General features: G+C 33.7%; 3 protein-coding genes across 3 annotated transcripts; 1 reads left to right on the top strand and 2 right to left on the bottom strand.

Annotated features, from left to right (window-relative positions):
• The first annotated feature begins 2472 nt into the window (after positions 1-2472).
• Positions 2473-4877, top strand: LOC145570421 (uncharacterized). Its single transcript, XM_081629496.1, has 3 exons — positions 2473-3199; positions 3595-3875; positions 3979-4877. Exons 1-3 carry the CDS (start codon positions 2992-2994, stop codon positions 4066-4068), a joined length of 579 nt encoding a protein of 192 aa, XP_081485622.1. The 5' UTR covers positions 2473-2991; the 3' UTR covers positions 4069-4877.
• A 3086-nt stretch (positions 4878-7963) lies between these two features.
• Positions 7964-10741, bottom strand: LOC145572140 (uncharacterized). Its single transcript, XM_081631160.1, has one exon. The coding sequence runs from the start codon at positions 10562-10564 to the stop codon at positions 8120-8122; it is 2445 nt and encodes an 814-aa protein (XP_081487286.1). The 5' UTR covers positions 10565-10741; the 3' UTR covers positions 7964-8119.
• A 3968-nt stretch (positions 10742-14709) lies between these two features.
• LOC145572139 (putative indole-3-acetic acid-amido synthetase GH3.9) lies at positions 14710-17332 on the bottom strand. Its single transcript, XM_081631159.1, has 4 exons — positions 17034-17332; positions 16838-16939; positions 15468-16285; positions 14710-15278 (listed from the first exon to the last, which is right to left on the bottom strand). Exons 1-4 carry the CDS (start codon positions 17321-17323, stop codon positions 14710-14712), a joined length of 1779 nt encoding a protein of 592 aa, XP_081487285.1. The 5' UTR covers positions 17324-17332.
• Between the last annotated feature and the right edge of the window lie 7089 nt (positions 17333-24421).

Here is a 24421-nt window from a genome sequence, read left to right as displayed (position 1 = left end):
TCCTAATAAACTTAACAATCAATGTGAGTTAAATTTCATTGCCAATTTCAAATATGGATTGTTATTTCATGATAATATGCAGCGTTATTTTACGATGTGATAGCACCTCAAGATTTGCATAAAAAGCTGACAATTACATTGGGCAATGATGGAGTAATATTTTTCAAAAATTAGATGCAAAGATTAATGTATAATAATGGAGCTCTCAACATCATAACTTGTGTAACCAGGTTTAACCCCCCACCCACATCGGAATAGGGACCACTTTTCATGTCCAAAGAATGCAAAGAGTTATTAAAGCATTTGGAAAAGAAATAAAGTAGGTTAAAATAATTAAAACATCCATTTAAAAAGACTTTGGAAGCCAATAAATAAAGCACAAGGCATTATTAGATTTAGACAGGACTACGTTTTCACCTTTGCCAATGACTAACAAAGTTTCCTTAGTTGATGAAACATTCATAAAACAGAACTTTTTTCATGTTTAGGTAAAAAAGATGGCTTTTTTATGGTCGTAGTTAGCTGGAAAGAACTTCAGAATCAGGGAAAGAGAGGAGAGGAAAGAGAGGTGTGTTTGTTTCAAAGGAAAACATTATGAAGTCATTTTTGAATTTAAAGAACAAAATATTTCGATGAAAAAAAATTTCAATATTAAAATTTAATTTTTAATTTTATTATTGTTATTTCATTGTTCTTTAGAAGAAAAGCTGCAGGAAAAGAAAAAAGGAAATGGAAATGCAAAGGAAAGGAAAGGAGAGAGTTGAAGGTGGTGGATAGGGAAGGAAATCCAGGATTCTTTCTTTACTAAAAGAATATGTTTTCCATCTTCTACATAAAATTTTTTATTACAAGTATATTTATATTAATCTGTAACCAAGCAGAATAAAATAGGATCAGGCTTTCCTAAGAAAGAAAAAACTACCCAATCAAAAATTACCAGAATATCCAAAAAAAAAAAAAAAAAAAAAAAAAAAAAAAAAAAAAAAAAAAAGCCTGAATAGTCCTTATCCATTTTTCCCAATTTGTTTCTGGTACGTACTTAGTCCCTCCTAAAAATTTTCCATTAAAAAAAAAAATCGGGAGAGGAGGGGACCATGGATGGAGAGAATATTAGATTCTCCCTCCGACCATTAAAGTTTGTGTTAAATTTCTTTTTAAGTCGTCACTAAAAGATTGTCATGTACATGAAAGGTCACAACTTTACTAGTCACAAGCATTATTTAAGTCCCACCACTTTTCTCTCTCTTTAATTCCACTCAGCCATATAAGTAAAATATGGCAATAAGGCAAACACTAGGGGACGGAGTAATTCAATTTCAAGAAAATCCCAGAATATAGATTGAATAAAAGATAAGAGCGGCAATACGAGTCAATCATCAACTGATGTCCACTGGAACAATCTTGAATAATTTTTTGCCATTTCAAGGGTTCTACAGTATTACCTAAAATGCAAATCTCATACTGTATTAAAGCACTGTCATTATCAAAAATAAGTGGACATCAACTTTACATATGTGCAATACTTTTTTTTATTATGTCATAGCCCAGTAAGATAAGTTCCCCAAATAATTGGGCAGCCTCAATTCCTTAATCAAGCAGTTAAATTCAGACTTTACAAAATAAGACAACGATCAAAAGCAGCCAAGAGAATGAAAGTTATATGACAGTGGAATCCATGAAGTACGAAAATGAAAGAATATACTAACAATGTATGGGCTGTTTAGCAAGCAATTAGTTTATGATTAAAAGTTGCAATTAAACAACAAATAAAAGAAGATACACTATGGGAGTAAGTGGTTAATCTTCAGAAAAAGCAGCAAATGTACCTAATATCATTCCTTGAAATCCTTGCTGTTTTCCCATCCATTGCATGCACGTACATGTAACTTGCACCAACGTCGTATAAGTGTCCATGAGTCCATGATAATGCTTATCCACTCCTCTCAAATATGTAATCTACGTTATTGATGGTTATAAATTAACATATAAACTATGTGAATGTCCATGACAGTGCATCCTCATTCTTTAGTACTCATGCATTTTTGTGTTATTTTATTAGAGCTTATTATCATCAAGATAGACAGAAATGAGTTGTAACTCCAAAAATACAAATCCTCAGAGAAGAGTGTGCTATCATGAAAATTTATATGGTACTCATATATCTCAAGTGGAATAGAACAAAATCAATTAATGAGCTAGTAGCAACTAGTAAACAGGCCATCAATAACCCTATGGAAAGAACTGCAATATTTGCACACCAACATAAAGAACACAAGTCAGTGTGTCACATACCTTACATCCTGACAGTTGTAATTGAAGATTGTGGACGGGAAATTCCACAAAACAGTGAAATTCAAACTATTCCTGAAGCTGAGATACACAAAAAAAATATAAAAAATTAAAAATTAAAAAAAAAAAATAATTATTAAGAACAAGGCATCCAAAGATCATAAACTTTTGACAACTTCACATATAAAGGATGATCTTGCAGCTTGATATCGAACAGCATAAAGCACTAAAACATTCGGAAAAAGTTTTTATTCATCAGTCGTTCCTAAAAGTAAAATGTATGTTCTGTCAGGGGGAAAAGGAAAATCCATAATATCCTTTCTTGAGATATCATTGATCCCAGGGATTTTAAGAAAAGGGTTCAGGCGGATTGATAGAAACTGAAGATCATGAAGCCTGGACAGTAGCTCAAATTGTTTTGTGGAAAAAGTTGTTAAGAGGCTGTACAGAATACCAGAAAAGCTGTGTTGTTCTGTTGCAATGTTAGTATGTATTACAGTTCTAATGTTTGCATCATAGATACAGAAAGAGGTATCTCTGTATATGGCTGTTTGTTTACAGGATGTTGAACTCTGAGAAATATAATTTATCTTTTTTGGCAAGTGAAATGAAATTTAATCTCAAAACAGATAAACATTACAGCATAACGTAGCAACCAGATACAAGGAGTCAGGAATAAATCAACTTAATAGAGTAACCAAGATGATAAAACAGCTGAAGTACGCAGGAAGCAGGCCAAGATCCCACAAGCATCAGCATTCCAACCCAACCCATATACAAGGAGAATTCAAGGGCAGGAATACTTCATGTGCGATGAAAAAGGGAAGCCCAACCAGAGAAGAACCAGCACAGGCCTGGCCACCAGCAAACAGATCATATCGGTGCAGAAAAGCGCCAACCACAAAAGCAGGTCTCTCGTCCATTCACTGCATCTACTAGAAACATAGAAGATGTTTTAGTTTTACTAAACTGCCCTGCAGACAGATCACAGTCAACATTCTTCTGTTTTATGACTTCAAACAGTACATATCCCTATAATCTTTCTTCCCAAAGCCTGAGAGAGTAACTTCACTTCTATATCAAAAGTTTGAGAGATTTTAACATAATGTAGAATTTTAAGCACAGTCTGCCAAATGTTGTTTTCCACAAGAGCATTTAAAAACAATTGTCTCATTAATCCATGGTCAGCATCATAAACATAGCACAAGCAATGTGAAAAATTGAATATCACTCACATCATGTTTGCAGATGATCTTTTATTGTTCTGTAGGGCTGATATTGTTTCTGTTACTATGCTCTTTCAAGCTTTTCAGAAATTTTCTTGTGTCTCTGGATTAGAAGCCAACCTTGAGAAGAGCAATATTTACATTAGTGGAGTTAGTTGGGATGATCAGCAGCAAATCATTTCAAAATTGCAGATTCCAGATCCAGCTGGGACCTTTCCTTTTAGATACCTGGGAGTGCCCCTGGCTACTACCAAGCTCTCCTATGCTGACTGTAAACCTCTTATAGACAGGGTAATTGCTAGGGCTAATGGCTGGACCTCAAAGAATCTCTCTTATGCTTGCAGGCTTCAGTTGGTCAAGGTGATTTTATTAAGCTTGCAGTCATATTGGTGCCAGATTTTTATTATCCCCAAGAAAGCTATTAAGGAAATTCAGAGATTTTGCAAATTGTTCTTTTGGACAGGCAGTATTGAATCTTAAAAAAAAGCTCTTGTTGCCTGGAATACTCTTTGTCTTCCTAGGGTGGCTGGTGGCTGGAACATCAAAGATATGACCAGCTAGAACAAAGCTGCCATTTGTAAGCTCTTGTGGGTTGTTGCTTGCAAAAAAGACAAGCTTTGGGTAAGATGGATTAATGCTTACTATATGAAGAACAATGATATTCTCACTGTTAGGTGTCATGCTAACAGCTCTTGAGCTCTAAGGAAAATCTTTGCTTGTTCTCAAATCATTGTTTCTGCTGGTGGATGGGATAAATTTGTGAAAAATGGATTGTTTTCTATTAAAGAGATGTATAAGTATTTGCAGGGGGACTTTGAGAAAGTACCTTGGAATAGAGTTTTGTGCCAAAATCAGGCTTCTCCTAGAAGCTTATTCACTACTTGGCTAGCTATCAATAACAGACTCCCATCTAGAGACACAGATTAGCTGCTTGGGGTATTGTGACAAACATGAGCTGCTGTCTTTGTAACACAATGCCTAAGTCAATTGAGCATATGTTCTTCCAGTGTAGTTTCTCTGCTCAAATTTGGACTATGGTTCTTCAGCTTTTGAAATTTGATAGAGCTCCTAGTACTTTCTCTAGTGAGCTAGAATGGGCTGTGAAAAGTGCTAAGAGGAAGACTGTTAAGCATCAACTGTTCTTGATGTACTTTGCTGAATGTCTGTATGCTATATGGTTACACAGGAATGATCAGATCTTCAATCAAGGTCGCAAAGCTCTATCTGCTACTCTTCTGTTCAAAGAGATCAGTTTCAAAGTGTCTTGCAGATCCAGTGAAGCTCAGAGGAAATTCTTGTTAGATAGTTGATTTCTTTTTGTTCTGTTTTGTTTGTTTTGGTTGTTCCGACTTTGAAGTCAGTTTTTTGGGTGTGTTGGTTGTTCCTTAAACTGTTCTTTTCCCTTTGGTAATTAATAAAAAAAATTTAATTGCCAAAAAAAAAAAAAAAAAAAAAAAAAAAAAAAAAAACTTGCATTTACGACTAGCAAGCTTCATGTATTCCTCCTCCAAGGAACTTCAGGTTAAAAATACAAAACACAAATATACGCATACTACATTGAAAACTGAACCCATTCAAGAGGTCAATTGAACAACACACCAATCTATAATGCCTCTATATATCAATTTTGTCAACAAAGTCCAGAGTAGCTTTGTGACCAATAATTTGTCGCAAACATACAGAATTTGCTTTCCAGCCACTAAACGATAAAATAAATCTCTCCCAAGAAACCGGAGATTACTAAGAAGTCACACTAATATCCCACAAAAATATCTAAAAGCATGTTTCCAGACTTTCCACCTCTTTGATGATATTCTTGGCATTACAAAAATTTGACACCAATATGTTTGCATAACAAAATAAATATCCACAGAAGCCTAAGAGGAGCTTAGAAGCACATGTTTTAACTCTGATTCAGTAAATTGGTGTATATGATGGTTCTGCTGGTACGACATTGGTACATAATTGTCACCTTTTACTAATTTGTAAGAAAGAGTTTTATATCTGAAATTGATCCCAAACTTTAGGTGGTTTTCACTTTTACTCTTGGGATTAAGGCTGTTACATGCATGAGTAAGGCAGTGCACCCCTAATCCCTAGAAAAAGAAAACAAATAATAAACTTTCAGAATTAGAACATTGGTACAACATTCATATGCCTAAAGAAAGAAAAATAAAATAAAAAAAGCTCATGTACAAACAATAATTGGATCTGAATAAAACATTCAATTACAGACAGAAAGAAATTCAGGGACCCATGAGGATATATTGCAAGTCAGATAGATGACTCTTCACAACAACGATTCAGTCAGTCATGCATGCAAAGAAAGGTGTACGAAGATTAGGTGGTCAAAATTTGGATTCATAGGAATCATAAATGTGCCAATGGTAGAAAAATAAGCATACACTGCCTGACTTAACAAAGACAACATCAACAAACATTTGACACTTTTCAAAACTGTGAATGAATGAATGGAAGGAACAGCAATCAAGTTGCACTTTCTGAACTGATTAAGATGCAGAAACAAACATGACAACCAAAATAATTTCACTTAATTAACTGTGTCCATGCAGTTCTGTTACCTTCCTGCTTAGCTGCAAAGGAGGGCACTGTCAAGAAGTTTATCAAATCATAGCCCTGTTTCTTAATAGCAATGGATAAACATCAAGTTTACAGCAATCACATGTCAGTGGTTACTAGGGCTATGTTTATCGCTATCCTTTGTTTACTAAAATTCTGGTCTGCTATCAGTACACAGGTGGCCATACACAATATGTCCATAATTGTTTGTTCAAGTCAGCTAGTTATATCAATCACGATGCTCACTTAACTTTGGACCTCCAGGGCATCTGAGCATATAGTTGTTCATAGATTTCTTATCTGTAATCCAATCTCTAGAAACCAATCTCATTACCAGTGTAAATTAGTCAACACACATAACATAAATAGGCTTGGCTTGTTTATCCATTACGGCCTCGCAATAGCAGCCTAGCAGGACATCATGATAGACACTGCCAGTGACCTATGACATAATCACACAAAAATTAACATATCATCTGACACATATACCAGCACAGACATCTAAAATCCCCTACTCTTGATATCCAGCTACAAACTGAAAGAGACATAAGACAAAAGGATACTATGGGAGTAGTTGAGGGATTGGAGATAAGAGTCAAGACATCAAACCAACTATTGTGAATTAAATAGTGCAAACTAATGTGGCAATTAACAACAAACAATGAGAAGCATAAAATTGAACATGCACGAATTCGAATTATGGAAAGGAAAAGAACGAACAGACGAAGCCTATATGTGGGAACCTCAAGCACTAAGGAAAAATCCATATTGCACCACAAATAACAATGGAGGATGACTAACAAACATTCAACTTGATGAAACGTTTCCTCAAACTCTGCATCTCTCTCTAGACACCCTCTGAGTTTGAATATGATTTGCAATGTGTAATCTCACCGTAAATAATGATAGCCAATGGCCTAAACATTCCATGAAACATCGATGAACGAGAAGAAAACACGCATAGCAAAATCTTTACAAAAAAAAAAAAAAAAAAAAAAAAAAAAAAAAAAAAAAAAACCAAGGCATGCATAGACATGCTGCCTTTTTACCTTGCGCAGACACGCATTGTCTGATCCAAGGTTGCACGGATAAGCTGCCTTCGCCTCTTCAAGGCTCCAAAGGATTATCCATGCTCAAATTTCTGAGGAAAAAATCCAACTAACTAAGCACCTTCACGTCTATGAAGTTCTTACTCACTATTCACAAATCTGATAATGAGTCCTGAACATCAGCAGCAAACAAGAAGAATTTGGATTATACATAATAATGTATAGTACTAACCCCACCCGACCCTAAATTAACATACAAAAACAAGAATACTTCAGATAACAGTACAGGAAAAATCCTTGTAAGACCAACACCCTTTTTTTTTTTTTTTTTTTTTCATAAGGCATTTCATTTCATCACAAAACGAGGCATTATATCAAGTCAAAAAAAGACAACAAAACAAATAAGCAACAAAAGAACAATTACAGACTGTAAGACCAACACTAGCTTCAAGTATATGTCTTGGCATTTAAATAGACCAGCATCATTCTTCTACCAAAATAGGAAGTTCAAAAAATCCAATTCATGGATACATCATTTACATAGTTGACTGTCAACCCTAATCTAATGTAACTAGACTCAAACGGCCAAGACATCAAATGTTTAAATCAAAACTGCTGCAAAGAGGATAGGAATTAATGTGATCCTAGTGTAGCCCAATCTTAACATATAAATATCCTTCATTACTCTAACAGTCCAAATACCTAGCCCAGAAGATGCAAGTTTATCTCCATCCTAACTTATAGAAGCTGCAGTTTAATAAAAGATAAGCATGACATACAAATCTAAGTATCAATAAAGTAAGCATTAATACAGTAAAGAATTTTCTAAACTTGTGTCACTTTTTTTTTTTTTTTTATCAATCAACAATATGCATATAATTTTTCAAAATTTGTCCTTTACATTGCTCAATGCCACTATCATTACACTTGAGCTTTTATGACTTTGACTGACCTTCAAAGCTATACTATGAGCATTCAAGCCGTGAGGGGTACTTTTTTAACATTCACTATTCCATGCGTCAATGCTGACATCAATGACTTGGTTTTCTCATCAGTCTTTAAATCAAGTTCTTCCATCGCATCAAAAAGGGTCAAGGCTATATCCAAATCTTGTACTCTACGACAGCCAGAAAGTAGAGATGCAAATGTCATATTATCAGGTTGTATACCACTATCTATCATCTCATGAAACAGCTTCATGGCATCCTGGATATCATTCAACTTACAGCGCTTGTCAATTAACACTGTATAACAGACAGCATCAGGCTTCAGCTGCATTTTCGACATCTCTGATTCCAATATTGTTGCTTTCTCGATCAAAAACTTGTTAGGGCAAGAACGAGACTCCAAACTAAACTTCAAGCAACCATTAATCAAAACTGTGAAAGTGATCATATCAGGAATAATACCTCTACGCTTCATATCATCTAAAAGGTCAAAGGCCTTTAACGCAAGATTCGATTTGCAATACCCATTTATCAGTATCGTGTACATAATGGCATCAGGAATCAAACCTTTTTCGATATACTTGTCAAACACCAAATGAGCCTTTTTAAAATCTCCGGAATTGCACAATGTCAACATAAGCTTTGAATACATTATAATGCGAGTATTCTCTTCTACCCCCAAAATGTTATTGCACAACACAAATGCACTTTCAAATTGACCTTCACTGCATAGGCTATTTAGCAGCTTTAAGCATGTCTTTTTCTTCAGAGATATACCTTGCTTGCAAAGCTTGACAAAAAGACCAAAAGCCTTTCGTGTATCTCTTGCTTCACAGTACCCATTAATCATAGCAAAATAATTATCAATCATTACATTATAATCATCTGTGGACTTCTCTAAACTATTCAAAAACTTTTCAGCTTCTTCTACCTCCCCTCCTACACAAAGGCCTTCAATGATTTTATTTTGGGTTTCAAGGGACGTCAAACCTTGGTCTTTTATGTAGTCAAGAACTAACAAAGCCTCTTTTACAAGGCCCTTTCTAGCAAAACCACCTGCAAGTATATTGTAAGTAATGATATCAGGTTGAATACCCTCATGTTTCATTTTCTCAAAAAAGGCCCAGGCATCAACAAGTTTTCCCTCTAGACAGTAACCATTGATCACAGTGGAGTAATGAATCTGATCTGGGACCATGTTTTTGCGCTTCATCTCTTCAAGCAGCTCCAAGGCTTCTTCCTCTTTTCCCAACTGAAACATAGCATCCACAACAATGTTATAACAAACTTTGTCGAGATAAATCCCCTTGTGCTTATATGTTTCAAATTGATTGAGAACATTTGTAAAAAGTCCCTTAGTACACATGCATTGAAGAATGGAACTCACAATAACACAATTCACTTTCAAACCTTTTGACATCATGTAACTTTCAAGACACAATGCTTTTTCAATATTCCCCTTCTTACAATATGCATGAATCAAAGCACCATAACAATACGCATCAAGCACTAGCCCTTGCTTCTCAATATCAAGCAAAACAGCCTCAGCTTCACCCAGTTTATTTTCATTGCAGAAACCATTAACCACCATGGTGTAGCTAAAACTATCAACAGGAACGACGGATTTTAACAATTTATACGCCACATCTGATCTTTGAACTGAACAAAGCCCTTCAATATAACTGCCATAAGAATATTCATTTGGGTTGACACCGGCTTTTTCCATCTCCTCAAACATTTCAACTGCTTTCTCAAATTCACCCTTTTTACACAGCACCTCAATCATAAGATTATAGGTATATACATTCGGATTCAAACCCATCATCTTAAGATGCCGGTATATAGCCAAAGCCGTATCTAGCTCACCCTTCTCAATGATGCGCTTAATAAGGTAATTACAAGTAAACAAACTAGGCTTTAAACCCTTTCTTCTTGTTTGAAACAAAACATCTATACACATTTCAAACATACCCAAACTAACATAGCCCTTCACCAAGGCATCAATCACTTTAACCACTGAAGTAGTCATCTCAACCTCAAGTAACTCTAACAACTCAGAAACATCGAAACCTAATTCGTCGGAATTCGACTTAATAACCTCCCACAAAAATGCATCCAACATTCTAGCAGAACCCCTATTGCACATTATACTAACAATTGAACCATAAGTTTCGACATTGTGTCGAAACCCACGTTCCTTTACATTAGAAAAGTATGAATAAGCCTGATTTGGGTTAGTTCTCAAATTCTTCAAATTTTCAATTACTCTATTTGTATCTAATCCCTGTAATTGATCCTCTAAATCACTACTACTACTAGTAACATGTTCATCAGAACTTGAATCAGTAAACCAAGAATTTAATTGAGCAGCACCATAAGCAGAATTGTGACGAATAAAGAAAGAATTTTTAATCAAATTTCTACAAGAAACTGACCTTATGGATGAAACCCACATGGAATATGATGTTACCATCCAGTATAATGTATAGTATGATCAAAATGAAAATGGGGTTCCAAAAAAAATCATATTGAAAAAACAAAAAGTTGAGAAAGATTAGAAACTTTTGTTGAAGGTTGGAAGGGAGTTTGAGATGGCGGTTAGTTTGGGGTTTTTAGAGGGGGGATTCAGCGGCGGAACTCGGAAGAGCTCTTAAAAATGGTGGATGTTTGGGGAAAACTAAGAGGGGAGGAAATTTTATTTTTCCTTTGGTGCAACTTGAGCACGAGGGGGTCGTTTGCAGGGATGTCAGTGGGGCCACTTGGGCGGGTCAAGTACCCGCCCATCTTAGTTTAGCGGGTGGTCCGCCCATCTTAGTTTGGCGGGTGATGGGGCGGAAATGGGAATAAAAACCATACCCGCCATACGTGATGTGGCGGGGGTGGATTTTAAATTCTACCCGTCTTATCCTTGCCTTACCCCACCCACCCCATTTCGTACCCGCTCATTCTCCACCTCATACCCACATCTATATATCTTTAAAAGCAAAATTATATTTTTATTCTATTTTATAAAATAATTACGTGAAATAAAATATCAATTATAATACTTTGTACTACACTTACATTATAAACAAAAATGTGTGTAATATTAAGAATGTTTTTTTTTTTATTATTATTATAATCCCATATTAATTATGTAGGATTGTATATTTGGGAGACGGAGATTAGGTGGATCTTGGGTGAGGATTAGGCGGGTCTTTGGTGGGGATAGATATCCAAGTGGGGGGTGCGCGCGGGGATGATTTTGGAGTTGTACCCGTCGGGGCGGGGATGGGGATGAATATTGGACTCGTCGCGGGGGACGGGGATGAGGATGGAGATGGAGATGAAAATATTAGGTGGGGATGGGAAGGTCAACATCCGCCCCACCCCGCCCCGCCCCATTAAAATCCCTCGTTTGGTTAACAAAATAAAACATAAAAAGTTGAAAGTCCTAGTATTTGAAATATTTTCATCGTACTTTTCACAAAATAAAGGAACAAAATTACCTAGGGAGACTGAGGTAAGTGGAACTTCCCTCGATTAATTAAACATTTTTAGATTTCAAATTTTTCACGGAATTTGCAATTCCTACATTATTCAACCAAACGAGCAACAAGTATTAATAGCCTAACTAGTAAGAGAAAATACAATTTAATCACCTAAATAGACTTTAGGGCGTATCCACCATATTAATTAGCTTTTTAACATTTTTGGAAATTTTAATTATTGTAATGGATGGTGTTAAAAGATGGTAAATCACATAATTAACATAAAGAAGAATTTGAAGTAGCTTCAATGGAGAAATTAGCAGCTTTAATGGAGGAAATCGACAAATCTTACCCTTTGGAGTTAACCATGCCAAGGTACCAAGAAAGTTTTTTTTTTTTAACACAAAGGGGAAATATCAATATATTAGATGATGATAAATCTGATGATCGAAATCATCAGATACAAAAGGTGATAGATGGTGGGTAGATCAAACCACACCAGATCATCAAAGTTTAACTTAGTACAAAAGATAAAAACATAACCTAGAGCATAAAACAAGATAAAGTTCAAAATAACAACATGGCTATGACAGTACAGCACATCAAGGTTGAGCTTCCTGCATTTCTGGGATTTCCATAGCATATGTCTGGTGCACTTTCGGAGGAGGGTAAGAGAATGGCACCTTCTCACCTGTCTTAAACTTGGTTCTTCCCATCATAGCTAATCTGTCTGCAACATAGTTGACAGATCTGCTAGCATGAAACACATTAACCTCCCAATCTCTATTCAAAAGAGCAGCAACATCACGAATTATGTTACCCAAATCACCATCCTCAAAAGACTTAGGGTCTTTCAACATCTTGGATAAGCTGAAACTTATTGACTTATTAACCTTATTGAACTTAGCTTTTAAACATGACTAAACTTATTTGAACTTTTTTGAGTTGAAACTTATTTTTTTAAGGTAAATTGAACACGTCCTAGCCCCTAAGTAGTGTTACTTTAGCACCAAGACAAATTTGAAGAGAAAGAGAAAAAAATAATGGTGTGGGGGAAATTAGATGGCTTTGTTATTAATGAAATACTTCATTTAAACTTTGGGATTTGGAAAATAAGTTTTAAAAAAAAAAAACAAAAGGAAATTGTTTGAATAACATTGTTTATATAAAGTGTTTCGGGTAAAAACAACGGGACCTCCGGCGAGGTCCTTTTCTGTGGGCTGTTGACTGATCTCGGTCCAAGTGATAATTGAGGCGAGGATTTCCTGCACAACAAACACACGTAAACTAGCCTTAGGGGTTTTGCCGAGGAAGACCCCTTTGATGCTAAAGTCAGTACGAGGTTTAGAGAGAGAAAGCTATACAAGAATATTAATTACTTGAGATTTAATGTGAATGAATGTAGAGAGAGAAGATTGAAGGCTTTTATACCTTACTCAAATGGAGAAATGGGCTTAGGGGTCAAATGGGCTTGCCATGTTGACCGGGCCTTTGACTGGCTTAGCTTCGCAAATTTTTGCCTAGTCTTGCAACCAACTATCTTTGGTTGGTCCTTCACTACGACGACATCATTTTGTGGTATTCCTTTCTTTAAGTGGTTCGTTTTGCAGTTTGTATCTTCTATTTAAATTTTGCTCATTACTTAGAAATTCATCAGCTTGGTAATTTTGTTTTCAATTAGATTTTTTCCTATTATATATTTTCTTTCTTTCCTATTTTTCTTTCTCATGGTTCATCTTCTATATTTTGATATTTCATCTTCAACATTGTGAATTTCTTGTGGAGTATATGAATGAAATTGAAATTTGATTTCATCTGGAATTATTTGATCGTTAATTGATGGATGTAAGTTTATATTCATTTTTGATTTTTGTAGTATTTACTTATTTTGTAGTGTATTTTTTTTTAATTGAAAATTTAACATAGTTTATTGAATTGAACATTATATATTTTGGCTATGAACATTATTTCTCTCTCATTGATCAACTTTTATTCTCATATTTTTGGGTGAATTGTTCTACATCTACTAGAAAAAAAAAATGAACATTTACTAGAAAAAAAAATGAACATTTATTTTTGAACATTGCAATATAAAAAAATGAACATTTATATTATAAGTGTAAAATATAGAGACTATGAAACTGAAAAAATAAAAAATAAAAAAAATTGTACATCTAATATTATATAACTGAACATTTCAGTTGTAAGTAAAAATGAACATATAACATTGTTGCTTATTCATCGACATTTTTTTTAAGCTTCAACCGAAATACCTTGATTTGTTTAATTCTCTTAAATAGATATCTTGCAATTCGCTGAACTATATGATTTAATACCAATTAAATAAATCAACAATATATTTTTTTAATAATGAAAAAAATGATAATGTCTAACATAATTAATGCTAATGTTAATTGAACATCCTTACTATAAAAACAAACATTTTTTTTTTGACAAGAAAAACGAATATTTTATACAACTGAACAAACTCAAAAGTTTGTATTAATTAAAAAAGAAAATGAACATTAATTTTATAAGAATGAACATCATACTGCATGAAAATAAACATTTGATTATTGAGAAGTACAAAATTATTGTAAAATATGTTCAATTAGAAAATGTTCGTTTTTGTTATAGTAAATGTTCATTTGTCCACGAGTCCAGCTATTAATGATTGGCTTAGCTTGACTTGAGGGTTGAACCTTAGCCTTGGGCTTTGTAATTGAATCATTTGTGGACCGGCCCAATTGGAGTAAATTGGACCCAAACATAAAATATATTTAAACTTTCTTGGTTCACTAATAGTTATACCATTTCTCATAGTAAAGCCAAACTTTATAAGGTGCAGCACAGTGAGCCCTCAATGAGCATGGTTGAGGGAAGAAAAAGACTAATCTAAACACTAGATATTTCATATTTATCATCCTTTTGCTCTCTAATTATAGAATAAAGGGCTTAGCAAAAGGTATGATAGGTATAATTCTTTACTGTAGATTATAGTAATACTAATCAGTAGTTATTTTACCAAGTACACAAAGATTGTCCCACAAAAACTAGAAAAGTGCAGCAACTATTTGCCACTAAGAGGTTACAATCAACCAGAAAGATCTTATTACACTATATAAGTTATAATATAGTCCACTAAGATTTAAGGAATCCATATTGGATCCCTGGTGCTTAAGAACTGTCCTTTGACATTCGATTCGAGCAGCTTCAAGGCGGCTTTAGAGTTGATACACCTTGGTGTTTTGTACTGGTTGATAGACCCTCCTTGACTTATGTAGAAATCCATCAGCGCCTCGAAAGTGCCAGGCTTAACAAGCCTTATTTCCAATGGTCCTATGGCCTTGTCATGAGACCTGCACCTTCTGTATGTGTAATCAAGCTCCTCCTCTACCGCGATGCAGCATTCTTTTAGGACCTCATCAAGTGAAGAATTGTCGATTTTAGGCTTGTTATGTCCAATTTCCCAGTACAGGACATAGTGCCCTGGCACAGAAGAGGTATCTGCAAAGCTCGTGTACTCTAGCAGGATCGTGTTGTGAGGCTCTAAGAGCTTTTTTGCTACTGTGATACTCTTGTGCAAGTCCTCTTCACTTGTTTTATCATTGTCTAGGCTCAAAGCAACATTTCTACGACATATAAATTTGAACTGCGGAGCCTTGTTGTAGAAGCCGGTCACTTGTAGCACATCACCAATTCGATATCTACAGAGTCCTGCATTATATATGCACCAAAAGACACAATTTGAACAAAGTTTGATGTATTAGATTCATTTCTGTTCATGAAAACTGATATAAAACTAATTTATACCATATTTTAGTTTTCAAGTAGAAAAAGACAGGGCAATGATTAGTGTGTACAATTATAGAAAGCAAACTATGCTCATTAATTGAATGACCTTACCAGCAAAAGTGGTGACAACAAGTTCATAATAACATCCAAGCTTGACTTGCAACAGACTCACGAGCTTGTTCGATGGTACCTCTGTTTCTTCATCAAGTGACCATGAATTTTCTCCAAGTGGAATAAACTCGTAGTAGCACATGTTAGGCAGAAGGGTAAAGGAGACCTCGGATGGATCATCCAAGGGTCTCAAGTTAATACCGAAAAAAGACTCTGTTGAAGCGTACATTGGGCTAAATAATGGCAGTCTCTTATCACTATAGTACTCGAGTGATGGAATATATTGAGCCATCGAGCCTGTGACCACGGCCTCAATGTACTTAGCCTTAGGCCAGAGCCTACAGAGGATCCCTTTCCATGATGAACCACCACATATCTCTTCAATCTCCTCGGCTAAACCTGGATTAGGCGGTGTAATTATGCTTGACATAGCTAACTGACATTCAGGGTCTGTGATTGAGGCATCTAACTTTCCTTTTCTTATGTCATTGCACATTTTAACCCAGTTTTTCTCCAAATATCTTATTGCACGCAAAAATGCTGAGGCAAAAACAGCTCCAAGACGAAGAACTTGGTGACGGAATACTAGACCAGCAAGTAACTGACAGTACATGCTTTGGTTACTGTCTTCACAGAGGACAGTCTGGTCAGGGCTAGTGTAGTCAAGAAAAGGAACGTTTCTCGGTCGTCCTCTGTAGTGCTTGCTCTTATAATAGCTAGTAAGGACTGCTCTTGCTGGCAGGCCACAAGGTGTAGACATTTCAGCCTTTACAAAGTTGAGGAACATCGCCTTTCCTTCATCCAAACCGGGAATGTACCTACAGCATTTACATACATCAGTACAAAACTTGTCTAATTTTTTTTTATACTATACTTAAATTGATGAGTACAACTTTACTGTAACTGTGTTTTCTTCCTAATCCTTATCCTTAACAAAACATTAACCACTTATTGTCAATTCAACATGACATGACGGCATCAAATATGTGAACAATAGACTTTAATCATGACATATAATCATCAACTTAGCCGCAAATTGTTTAGGTAAAAGAACAAATATTCTTCAGTACATTGATAGATATGACTATTTGGTGGTGCATAATGCTTCAGTGTCTCAATCAACCTGCTTTTTTACCTTAATGTACTTATGGTTGAATTTTACACTTTGTGAAGCCTTACTGGCCTCCACCCAATTTAAGAAGAATCTAAGACTGATCATCATTAGTACGAGCTAGTGAAAAAATACGAGTCAATTAAAAATTTGTGATCAGTACAAACAGTATTAACAGTTATAATCAAATCAGTGAAGAGTTTTACTGTCTGAATATAATCAGCAGATCAACACTGGTGTATAAAAACTTATGTCTTACTGATTGACAACCGGCATGACAAGGTTGTACAAGAAAGTTCTCCTATCAAGATCCTCAGCAATTGACGGCATCAGCTTGGGCTCTCCATTCGATGTCCCTGAGCTGAAAACACATAAAACATTAGTTCTAATTCGCAGACATACAGATCAGTAACAGAAATTTATTGTACTACTGCTTAAGAAATGATATTAAAAACCTGCATAGCATCTCCACAATAGTATGGCCTGAGATAAGAGAAGAGTCCTCTCCATTGGCAATCCTCTTAATGTAAGGCTGAATGCCACTATAACTAATGACAGGAACGCGATTCTTGAAGGCAGAGACATCTTTCGAGCCTCTGAGATACTTACTCAGATACTCAGTATCACCATTCCTAGTAATTATTCCTTCCAAAAGTTCCTCTTGAACCTCATCAGCATTCATTGTAAGCCTTTCCAACTCCTTCAACGCCTCCTCACCTTTGTATTCCAACTTCTTCCCGTCCATGATAAACACACACACGCGCTGTTTAAGACACAAAAGCCCCTAACAGGTATGCTTCATGCAAGATTGCAAGAGCCTTACAATGTAATGTATCTATATATAAAGAGGGAAGATAAAGCAATGGCTACTCCCACGTCATTGCATCCTAAAATGAGGCAATTTCTCTTGAATTAATCCACAATGTGGTCCCTCGAAAAAGCTCCTTTTTTTGATTTGAGATCAATAACTTTCCTGTCTTAAATCCATGATATAATAGATGAAGCTTTTATGAAAAACGAATATATGACACGAAATTTATGTAATTTGTTAATGTTCGTTCATATGGATAAAAACTTTTCTTACATAACTTTTGTTCTTAATGCAAAATTAGACCTTTGTCATTTATATTTGTTGCAATGCTATAAACACATAACTCCTGATTTCTCAAGCTTTTACTCATTAGCTTAAATAGGAAAAACTTATCTAAACTCGTTAACTCATCCACCCGACTGTAGCTAAATTAGAAGTAATGTGCCTTGTTGCTTATGCAAATGTGATGTTGGCGAGTTGTAAATTATACCCTGTGTTTTGTTTTATGGTCTGACATACACTTATACTGTTACATTGGTGCATACTAGCTACATACATGATCATACTTGACTTGGCTGCTGGTGCGATCATGAGTACGTGTCCAAATGCAAAACTCGGCCATTTGATGGAATCTTGCAAGCTTTTCAAGTCTTAAGTCTCAAGTAGTGTACATATGCTTGTTGGAGTACCAAATATCTTGACATTGCCACATTGGTACTTAAGGTAAAACAAGTCCTAGTAAGGCCCTGTTCTCTAACTTTAATTTGCCTTAACACAATATAAGAATATTAAGTATGAGTAAAATTTAACTTCAATAAAAATAATATAAGTTCACCAAAAATTAAGTTAACTTTAGTAAAATAAGTTTTAATAACAAACTATAAATTAACAAACAATAAATTTAATAACAAATCTAATAGTAAACTACTAAATTTTAGTCAAAAAATAAGAATAATTTTATTTCAATATTAATAATTTAAGTTCAGTAAATATTATGTGAAGACAACAAGGCTTAACTCGGCTTGCATAGTCCAGCAACCTACACATAATTATTATTATGATATTGAGCAAAGGAAGGAAGATTTGAACAAGGAACCAGAGTTTATCTAATCACTCCCCTCAAAGTCTTTGATTCAAATTCAATGCACTAAACAAAATAGATTTGTGCTTAATACTAATATCACTAAACAAAAATGGAGTATGATTTTGATTTATTATGTCATTCAATGAATGCAACTTAAGATGTAGGATAAGTATCACATTCTTTTTAACTACTTATAGCCTAGTAAGATAAGATTGTACTTGTTTTTATTTAATGTGTTCACAATACTTACAATATAATTCTAACGTACTGATGTTAAGAAAAGGTAATAAGAAAATATTACACTCAAAACATTATTAGAAATGCATTTACTAAGGTTGGTATCTTATATAATACCCGTTGATTAAGGCAATGACAATAAATTTGATTTACTTAATGTGAACATATTGTAATTGAAAATTCAACAATAATTTGAAATGACCTTTTACTAGCCATTAGAATAATTAAGAGTATAAGGGTTTGTCCACATTTACTAAACTGAGCTGAACTGAACTGATTGGAGCTAAACTGAACTGAACTAAGCTGAAATGAACATTTTATGAGAGAAGGAAATTAGGAGCCGAACTGAAGTGAACTGAACTGAACTAAACTGATTAGAGCTGAATTGAATTGAACTGAACTGAATTGAACTGATTGGAGCTGAAATGAACTGAACTGAAATTAAGATGAAGTGAATAGGCCCTAAGACCCTTCATGCAAATAAGTTCGAATAAGGGTTGTTATTAATTGGGGTAAAGAGATGGCAACATCCAACAGATCGAATAAGTTTGGTAAGATTCGACCCCTTACCTCGTCTGGAAGTCAGCGACCTGTCCATTGATTATTATCGACTCACCGTAAATCTATGTTACTACCTCCGTTTCTTATTAGTTGCAACTTTGGGGTATTATTTGTGAGATGTAAAATATTCCAAAGTTGTAACTAATACGAAACGGAGGTAGTACTTTGTTTCGGATTATACGGAGTACGTTTTTGGTACAATGAAAAGATGGAATGTGGGCATCTGATTCACTGAATATCGCGGATTTTTACATATTTCCCTAGTGAGGAGACTTAACAAATTGTAGAACACATAATAATTAAAACCACAACTTTAGATCAAGGAACATAACATCAAATCTGTTCTCTAGAAGAGCATCTTTCCCCTCAATGGCTATTGTGTACATGTGCTTAATGGAATACCATGTCTTTTAGACTTGCCTTAACCAATAATAGCAAAACTGAAAGCATAACAAAGACACTGTGGTGCTTAGACCCTATTCTATTCACCTGTTTGCAATCTGGATTGAAGTATTTTACAAAATGTAAGTTTAGATAAGATAATTAAATTCAAGAAATAGCAAGAAAGTTTCATATAATTAATAAGTTTAATTAACTTAGATATGAATTTAATTACTTTATACTACTCCTTACTTGATATGATTTTTAAAAAGGTTAATAAGGCTACCAAGTTTAACTAACAACGAACTAAAAGTTCAGATTGGTTCTAATCAGATAAATCAAACGCACCCTGAACCAAAGAGGTTCAACACTTGAATTTTATTTTATCTTAATAATTACAAGAACAAGAAATTACATGCACAAAAGTATTAAAATATACCATCGACGAATTAATGTACGCAGTACGCATGCAAAAACTAACCAATATGAAATCAGATCACTGTGCATATTATACCACACACATAATATGAAATTTGTTACTAAGTTCAGCATAACCCACATAATTAACCACTATGCAATAATCACATAAAAATGTGATTAACATACGCTCGTAATTATATTATAGTGGGTTATTATAACCATTGTTAGCTAATTTTAATTTGAGTTTAACTTGTATGTGGTCAGATTCTCCTCCAACTTAGATGCATGTTAATTTATAGACAAATAAATGGAAAATCTATCAACCTCGTGACTAAAATTCTCTTTAAAAAACTAAATAGTATAGATTTCATTAGTCAATTATTAGTAACAACTAAATCTCGCAAATTTATTACTTAACCGTTACACATCGTGTTGAGCTATCACCCCTCAACAACCATATATAAACCCTACAAAACTAGAATAAACATCCTTATCCAAGTCCCCACATCAAAAATCTTAAGGCAGTGTCAAAATCTTACGTACTTACATATTCTTTAGCAATTTGTACCATTCAATAAGGTTGGTGCTCGCCGCATCGGCTATCTTTTGTAAAGTTTGGCCTCTTTAGTATGATATAATTGTGTATACATTACAACATTAAGCTTGTGTCTTATTATCTACTTTGAGCCTATGTGCCTATATTGGTTGAACATGAGTTAGAAAGCATCAAAAACTGCTTTCCTCTTAACTGCAAAGCTTACACAAAGTGTTTCTAAAAGAAGGTGTACCATCTACTTTCATGGTCTAGACGGATATGTGGAATACATAAGTGTGCCACCAGTCACGTCACCAGTGTCGTCCAACTATATTTTGCACGTATTCTCCGTACCAATTATCAAACATTGTTAGTTTAACATCATCCACACAACTTTTGACTAATTTAAGGTTACTGGATCTAAATTTTAACCTACTCTGTATTATTATATATCTTAAATGATAATACATATATATCCATATTGAACACTTACTTGAGACTATAACATGGAAACCCTACTAATTAATTTATGCGTCGATTTTTCATTTATATATATATATATATATATATATATATATATATATATATATATATATATATATATATATATATATATATATATATATATATATATATATATATATATATATATATATATATATATATTTTAATTACCCGATCTACCTAATTCTTAGTTACTCCATATAAAAATGATTATTGTGCTTAAATTGTTGAATATATATAGGACTTCTTAAACAATTAGAATCAAGATTGATAGCAAGTACTCCATAACTAGCAAGTAATTGTTGTGTAAACAAATGAGATACTTTAAAAAAAATTATCTATAAAATGGAAACTATAATTTGAACTCATATTTTTAGTTTTTCATAGATGGACTGATGTGGTACGGTTGGTACCCACTACTTGTCTCTCGTGCCATAACGTAGTTGTAATCTTCACATAAGAAAAAAAATTATGTTATTTTCTTTATAAAATTCTAATTAATATATATAATTAATTAATCTAGTATATAATTTAAGAGTCATTTTAACAACTTCTCACCACATCACTCCAAAACCCAATCCCTCAATTCTCATTCACTCCCTTTTTTTCCTTTTTTTTCTTTTTTTTTTTTTTTTTTTTTTTTTGCCCCTCCAAAAAACTTCCACCCATCATTTTTTTAAAAATTAAAAAAAAAGACCCTCCAAAAAAACTTCCACGATAATTTTTCCTAATAACACACACTACCCCAAAAAAACTACCAACTTAGTATTTTATTATATTACCCAATTTTTTTTTAAAAAATAATTGCACATTTTTTTTCCAAATTATGTGTATTTTTTTTTATAATTAGTAATCTGCTACTATAAGTTGCACTATTTTTCTTTTAAAAATTCTTCCAATTGTTTATTATATTTTTTAAAATCAATTAACTACCTTATTATTAAATCAATAATCATCGAAACAAAAGATACATACATAATGTTTTTTTATGTGACAACACGTTTTTTTTTCCCTATAATATTGACGTAGTAACCCTCTATAACACAAAACAAACGCATAACCCCTATAACACTGGCGAGATAAAAACAATAGCACTGAACAGTTAATCCTTATAACACTGATAAAGTAACTTCTATAATAGCTAGCTACACGGAGTACCCAAGCACATAAAAGAGTCAATTACTATATCACAAACAACTTCATGCATTTAAAATATATTTTTATTATTAGATCTTTGTAATTCTATCTTTCTATAAAATATATATCCCGTACATTTTGCACGGGTGCACTCTAGTTACTATTAATTGCAGAGCAGTCACGCAACTACGCAAGTATAAAAAGAAAGCAAATGACAAAAAATTGGTTAATAGTGGGAGCATAGTCATCTGCATAATAGAGGCATGCTTTTGATCTGACAAGAAAATAAAAAAGATAAAATTTAAGCCATACATTGTTTAATGCATGTAACTTTATTGAATTTTGAAGCTTAAATATAATAAATTGCATAAGTTGGATGTGTAATACGTACTAGCTTGTAAGCTCGATCCGTTTCATATTATATGCAATAAAAATTTTAATACGGATTTGTTTTAACAAAATTTGTTTTAAATGGAAAAGACAAAGATAAAAATACATGTGATGAAAAAAGAGATAGAGAGAAATGACTACTTAAAATTAAAAGAAAAAAAACATTAATACACATAATGTGTAACATCCAATTTTAATAATTGCACATAATATAAAATGAAAGTGGTATATGTATAGCATAGTGTTGGTATGTCATTTCATATTACGTGTGCAAATTTACGAAAACAAGAAACACGCACGTAAAGCTAAGGATTTGTGCTTCTTTAATTTCCTTTATTGAATTGATCTGATATTGAATTTGATTTGTGACATACACTTTGTGACATACAGTTAACCCTTTGTGCCTTACTTTTGTATTTCAAGAAAGTAACTTCATCGCGATTTTCACAATTATTCTAGCATGTTCAAATTCAACAAATGCTACTTATAGCGCACTACAATAATACGATGATGATGAATGCATTATTTTGACTTTGTACTATTTGTCTATTCACACATATAAGATATACAAGTATATGTACATATATAAGATATTTTAAGGTTTATATATACTTTTGTATATGTATATCAAGATACGGAGTAGTTAGAGATATCGGTTGTCAAAGTGTGAGTATTGACAAGTGTATGTGTCTGTCAATTGTTGTACTTAACATGAAACAGGGGTGGTATGTAATTTAACAACTAGCTAACATACAATTTAGCATGTGATCTGTATGATAGCAATCATGCTCTCATCCCGCTCACTTTTTTTTAGGATCACTAAGATTATTGAAGTCACATGATAAACAAAAAATAGTGATTGACTTGGTCGATGTCCCAAACGGTTGTTTGTAGATTTTTTGATAAATGATGGACAAGCGTTGTGATCATTTTATCTATAGTTACATACACCAAATTTGTGTCTCCCTAATTCGGCGTCTGATGATTGAGTTGTACTATTGCTTGATTAGTCTATTTATGTGAACGAGCTAAAGAAATGCTATATTCGACTCTGATCCCTTAACTTAGTTGACCTAATTTCCTAGCTATTATCCATAAACATTAACCAAATCTACCTACTTATAGGTTCCTAATTGTTGTTCATTTCACAAAACTAAACTTGTGCCAATCACTTTCAGATATGTATCATTGTATTTTTCACATAGGCAAAATCCACGAATTTGACAACTCTACTGCAGAAGATTCCGATTAAATGTCAACTTAGTTGAGTGGCAAATGTACAGTTAAGATGAATGGAAACTTGAAAAATATGCATCTAACAAAATTTTTGATTCTTAACACATTAAACAATATAAGCATTTGGCATCTTGCATGCACAAACTCGAGGGTAAAAAACACTATGACTTATCAAAATTTTACCTCATTGGATATGCTTTATATGATCGAGTTTTAGGTCTTGAAAATTTAAGCTTTGTTAATCCAAACTACAAATGTGGGCCTTATGGTGTGTTGGTGTGTCTTCGAGTGAAGATGATTATATTAGATGTCAATTGAGTGGAAATGTTTAGTTAATATCAAAAAAAAAAAAAGAAACCTGAAAAAAAAAAAGTCAACAAAAATAGAATTTGTGATTCATTAACAAGTATTAAGCATTTGACATCTTGCATGCACAAGCCTCTAAGGTAAGAACACTAAGATAGTAAGATTTACCAAAACTTTACCTCAATGGACATTTTTATGTAGGCCTTGGAAATTTAGGCTTTGTCAATCCAAACTACAACTG

The sequence above is a fragment of the Chenopodium album genome, chromosome 12 (assembly GCF_948465745.1).
Source record: "Chenopodium album chromosome 12, dcCheAlbu1.1, whole genome shotgun sequence".
NCBI classification, from domain to species: Eukaryota; Viridiplantae; Streptophyta; class Magnoliopsida; order Caryophyllales; family Amaranthaceae; genus Chenopodium; species Chenopodium album.
The sequence above is the reverse complement of the archived record's forward strand: the minus strand, read 5'-3'. Positions and strand labels throughout refer to the sequence as shown.